We start from the raw sequence: 6,090 nt of genomic DNA, 5'->3' as shown, positions 1-6,090 counted from the left end.
GACTTTCCCCTGCAAAGATGTTGGCAGCTGTTTTTTGAGCTCTGCCTAATTAGTCAGAAATAAGACCCAAGTAAGTTTGAGTCCAGATTTTGACGATAGTCAGAACACAATTCATAGATTTCCAATTTAGGGTAATTCCAAGGAAAATAAGTTGTTTATCCATGTATTTTCCCCAAAGTTTTGTATGTTTCCCCATCCATCCATCCATCCATCCCTCCTTTCAGAGTCAGTGGGTTGCTGGAGCCTATCCCAGCTACTGTTGGATGGAGGCAAGACACCCTGGACAGGTTGCCAGCCTGTTGAAGGGCTGTATAGCCTTTAATAAGACAAAAAATATAACCTTATTTGGATCACTCTTCATTTTCCAGTCTCCCTTTGCTCGCTCAATATAGAGAATTACACTGAAACCTTACAATGTATTACATTCTTGGTCTTATTGGTATTTTAATAAGGACAGATATTAGGTATTTGTACTATTGAAATATGTGTATAAATTAAGTCCATAATCTGTGGCGGTGAGGTTCTGGGCCGATGACGTCTCATGTGCTGAGGATGAACTTGGACCATGGATGTATAAGTCTAGAGTCTAGAGTCCCGACCAATACATAGCCTCTCTCCAGGTGGAGAATGAAGTGGAAGAGGGCCAGCAAACTGAATGCAGAGAGACAGCCAATTAAAGAATTTAAAGGTGTGATTGTCTCAGAAGAAAGACAGGCTTTAAGCTATTGGCTCAAAGAAAAGACCTAACTGATAATGTAGAGGAGTAATCTAACAACCCAGCGTACCTGTACATGCGGTAGATCCAATCTGGAGTGCACTAGATTATAACAATCTTGGATTATTTTAAAATAATTTGGGACAACCTTGGCTGTAAATTTGTGTTTTATAAATAGACTGATTTGATTGTACATAAATTACAAGAAAATGTGCTGTTTTGCCATTGAGAAATCAAAGATAAAATGGTAGTTTTGTAATGTAAGTGGAGGTGAGTTTCAGTCCAGTTGTCCAGATAAGGATCTGGTCTCAATAGAGCCATTTAAAAGTGAAGAAAAACCGATACATCCATGCGGAACTCTATATGATCCACTTGATATTATACGACGTTTTAACTTTAAATATTTTAAGTTTAGGCTGACATGGTCTCTTGTGTTTGAACAGGTTGGTGGTTCGTCAGCACCGCAGAGGAACAGGGTTGGGTCCCCGCCACCTATCTCAACTCCCACAGTGGCACTCGGGACGACTTGGAGCTGGGCGCCTCCAAAACCGGAGAAGGTAGGAACGCACAACCCCGTGCGTTGTCACGCACCAACACACCCAACTGCCACTGTTTGATCTGCGACAAAAGTGGGGAAAACTTTGCCCCGTCTCACCGCAGCCAGCCCGTGCTGACAGCTCAGGCCCCGTCGCTGTGAAGGCCTCTCTCTGTCTGCCTGCCATCACAAGCATACTTCAGTGTAGATTCATATGTGGGTAAACAGCAAAGAGGTGCCAGGAGAGACTAAACCACAATGTATGAAGTGATGTACTGTGCAGTAAATCAATGGACAGGAGAGATACAGGCCATTATTAAAAGATATGACCACCATGGAGTGAGCTCATGAAAGAGGCATTTGTTTTCATCTGAAGCATCGACTATTTAGCAATCTGTGCTGTTTAAATTACCCTGTAGTTAAAGAAAGCAAGCTCTGACTTGGCTCTTTCGTGCTCCAGGGTGCTTTTTTTCCTCCTAAACATCGAGACTGAATGTTGACGTTAAGTTTCATGACCTTACCGAAGTCAGAGAGGACATCCTGATAACAAACATGCTACACTGAGTTCAGTTTGCTGTCTAAAAACAGATCTCCAAACATCTTGTCAGTCAGCTATTCAGCCATCTCACTTTACCAGAGAAAACGTTTTAATCTCAATTAGTGTCACACGCTTGCAACAGATTGCTAGGTAGACGTAACTTTGTGGTGGAAAAAAACCTTACAGCTCAGATCTGGCACTCTTATCTTCTCCGTTTGCAGGAGTTGATTAGCTCTTTTACAGTCGAACAAATCGTCAATGTAATTAACATTTTCTGTGTCCGGTTACTCAGAGGAATGGTATGAGTCTCATAAAGCTTTTCTTTGTCAGTTCTGCAGCTCCTTGTGCAACAGTGAAATAAAAGACCACATTTTGAGAGTCTAGATTTTGAGTTCTTAAAAAGCCACACAAGGATGACATGTTTAAAACATTTATATTTTTCTTAAAAATATTTTTATAAATTCAACAAAAAAACCCTTAAATCAGGAGTGTCAGAACTTCTTAAAGTCGCAATCCAATCATCTATTTTAGTGTTCTCAGTATTTTTTTTTTTAAATTATATTTATGACGATTTTAGCCAAAATAATTAGGACATAGTTTCTCCAGAGCGGCAGTAGTTCATTAGAAATTTGTGTTTCTTTATATCCTCTATCATCAGAAAAATGCCACCAACAAACAACAAAAAACATGATATTTAATGAAAACTTGGTGAAAAAAATAGTATATTTAAGAGAATTTAAAGGTTCTTTTGGTTTGAATAATAGATAACTTCTACTCTCTGCAAGTTAAAAAGGTTAGCATATAAGTATGATGTGTTAAAATCCTCCTTATTTGGGTTATTTATTATTCTAACCAACATGTTCCCATCCTTGTTTTTCAAAAATTTCCACACAGATTTAAGACTCACTCTTATGAAAGTCAAATTTTTGGTATTCTTGTGGCATTTTTTCATTATGAAGGACATACATTAAGAAAATTAAGATCAAAATTGTATTTCTAAATATTTCTTTATTCAAATAGTCGTAAATCAGGAGCAAAACATTTGTAAAAACTTGTATCTGCGATGTTAAAACAACTACTCTGAGCTCTCATCAACAGGGAGGAAGAGGGAAGGCGGGGTTTGATGGTCCCGCCCACAACTTAGAGGTACATTTTTAATGAACTACTGCTGTTCTGCAGGAATTATGTCCTAGAAAACAACACAGAATTTGGGATTTTTGTTAAAAATGGCATAATCATAATTAAAAGACCACTGGAAACGCCTTACATCTCAAAACTAGCGAACGTCGTAGCTAGTTCCTCTCTCGTCAAAAGCGTTTAGGGCAACATGGACACTGTGATGTGCTCATCCCGAACAGGTGGTGCTCTCAACTCCTCTGCTAATTGGATTGCATTCCTGCAGCAGCAATGTGCTTCCCAGATGCTCCAGCACAACAGGATGAGAAAACTAACAACATCCCAATTACAAGCCAAAGAGGAGACGTCTCCGTTTAACACTTCCTCTGTAACCTTCATCCCTCCTCTTTAACCGTTCATCACGTTCTCTTCTCTGGTCTTGTTTTTATGTCCTCCATGTAGCTAATAACGGGGTCAGAGCCGCCATTTGTGTGTTTGTGTACCATTTACGTCTGCTTTTCATGTCTCCATGTTTGTTGTCGTCTGGTCTCCATGTGCGTGTGTCAGTTACTAAGCGACATAAGGCTCACTTGAAGAGGCTGGACCGGAGATGGACGTTGGGAGGCATCATCAGCCGCCAGCAGAGCCGAGGTGAACCCAGACAAGCGATGCATCACCTCCCTCCCCTTTTTCCTGTTTTATTTGTGTTATTGTTCTCCTCACACTGTCTCATTCATTGTTTCTGTCCATGTGACCCGTCCCTCTTTCATCTCATGTTTTCTTGCAAACAGATTTATCACGTGGCGAAATGCAACATAACTAACCACTAAGTGATGTTCAATAAAAGAGCCTGGAAAGTTAAATCAGCACTTTTACATGTGCTGAGTATTGATTGTAAATGATCTTACAGAACTGCCTCATGCAAACGTTTTTTATTACAGTTACAAACTGTGAGCCAAAACCGTTTTATTCAGAGAAAAATAAAAGGCAATTCTGTACCAGCTCATCTGAAAGCAGTTACATAATAGCCTTTGGAATGCCTGAGGCTGCATTTTAGAGCCATATTTTCCTTTTCATGAGGAAATGAAACCTGTATGTAGATATCTAATGAGTTTTTAGGAGGAACTGACGTTCATCCCGCTGTGAGGCAGATAGCGACCAATAGGCACAAATACAAAACGAGTTTTTGCAATGTCTCACTCAGCAAAAAGACTGCAGTTCTGGTCACAAACGAGGATTTGTTACAACAATTTTTTTTATAGGGACAATTTATTGCATTTTTGATATTTTTTAAAAAAGTATGTCACATGCTTTATTCACTCTGGGCATGTAAGGCACGTCCAAAAATGTGAATTTAGGGCACATTCAGACTGCACTGTTGCTACATATTACTAGCACATAGAATAGAATGGAATAGAATAGAATAGAATAACTTTATTACTCTATTGAGGACAATTCAGATAAATGTACCTGCATGTACCTACTGCTGGAAGAGGTTGTTGTTGTCGGGGCCGGCTTTTCACCAATCTGCACATTTGGTATGAGAAAGAGTTTACGCCGGATGCACCTTCTTGATTCAACCCTGTTTTTTATCCGGGCTGGGGACCAGTACAGGAAGACCCAGATTTGGGCTTGGTGTGAAATGTCGAAGCGTTGCAAATCCCGTGAATATTTCTCCAGTCTTTTTTCTGTCACAGCTCTATTCCGATATATTAAAGATTTCATATAATTCCGGCCAAATTTCTCCTTTTTTAAAAAAAAACAGAGGCAATGTGGGGTTCAATTTTTTGCCCAAGGACACTTTGACGTATGGGTGGGGATCGAACCTGCAATCAGTAGTCGGCCGCTCTACCATTGCTCCATGGCTGCACTGTCGTATAGCGGGGAAGGCATCCGTATGTCGCTACCAAATCCGAGTCCCTGATTGGTCAAAATTCAACTGGTTTGTACATAGAGCCCAAAAACTGACTTAAAAGCGTGAGTTATGCACAAACACGACATTTGCATGCATTTACAATCCGTGTATCATTAGTTTTCTAACTTAAAAATTAAAAACGCAAACTAAATATAAAACAAATGTTAAACAAATTCAGTCAAATTACTTTCATGCGACTCTTCTGTTTCAGACGAAAACGTTAAAAAAAAGTATTTATAAGTCCATTATCTGTTTGCTCCATGTTCGATTTGATGCGCAAATTGAAAAATCCAAAAACTATTTGTTTTTTTCAGTTTGTATTTTAATTAGAAAAACTTTTTTTTATTATTTTAAGTCAAAAAACAAATGAACAAGTGATTCATGGATTATTTACGGCTTTTTGTTCAAAGTGGTCACATGAACACGTGTCGCTGAGGCGTGAAATAACCAGGAAGTGTGCAAAGAATACAATGTACCACTGCAACAAATGACTTTTTACCCATTAATGTTCTTAAATAAATTTGAAAAATAGTTTATAAATGTTTGTCGACACACAGAACAGCACCTTTGAAGTGTTTTTATTTCCTCTTTTTGAGCACATCTCATTTCCTTGTGCTCTCCTTGCACAGACAGGAACTGTCTTAATGACAGGAAGCAGTGACTTTGTTCTGCCCCTTGGCCTCATGGGAATGCATAAATCAGCATGGTGCCCTCTGCTCACTATTATCTGCTGAGCCAGGACACATTCCTGTCAAAGTGAAAGACAGCGCTAATGTGGTCGGCATGTTTTTACATTTTTCTCCATGTTCAGTGGTGAGATGAATCGAGCTGAGTGGAGAAAATGATGTTTAAAAAAAATGATGACACGTGAATCGCTGGTATTTTTAGGAAGTGCAGAAGGATGCTGTTGGATGGTGGGTTGTAAAAGAAAGGAGAGATAAAATTTTATATCGTTGGAATGTGTCCCTCCTTCCCTTTTACCCTCTTCTGCAGGGTGTGAATCTTTTGATCATATTCATATCGTTTCTGAGCAAACATAAATTTAGACTCCAACTACACTCGGTTACCTCTGAGGCACCTTGAAGGATCGAGCCTGCAGTAAAAATTCAGACTGCAGTGGGTTTGCACATTTATAGATATGATAAACAACAGAAATTGTGCACTTCATTATTCGTAAATGAATCATGACCCGCTGGTATTGATCTGTCTTTTACACTCTGTGAGTTTGGTATTGAACGGTCTAGGCTGAGATTATTCCACTGCATGTATGG

General features: G+C 39.3%; 1 protein-coding gene across 2 annotated transcripts in view; it reads left to right on the top strand.

The window, feature by feature from the left end:
• The window catches only part of LOC112161620 (SH3 and PX domain-containing protein 2A), a 211,495-nt gene that overhangs the window by 44,791 nt on the left and 160,614 nt on the right, over window positions 1-6,090 (top strand). Inside the window, exons 9-10 of one of the 2 annotated variants that reach the window (XM_036215466.1) lie at window positions 1,159-1,272; window positions 3,472-3,555. In XM_036215466.1, the coding sequence (XP_036071359.1) occupies window positions 1,159-1,272; window positions 3,472-3,555 (198 nt within the window). The remainder of the gene's footprint in view (window positions 1-1,158; window positions 1,273-3,471; window positions 3,556-6,090) is intronic. The other variant, XM_024296904.2, reaches the window with a different exon arrangement.

Source organism: Oryzias melastigma, linkage group LG15, assembly GCF_002922805.2.
Source record: "Oryzias melastigma strain HK-1 linkage group LG15, ASM292280v2, whole genome shotgun sequence".
NCBI classification, from domain to species: Eukaryota; Metazoa; Chordata; class Actinopteri; order Beloniformes; family Adrianichthyidae; genus Oryzias; species Oryzias melastigma.
The sequence above is the reverse complement of the archived record's forward strand: the minus strand, read 5'-3'. Positions and strand labels throughout refer to the sequence as shown.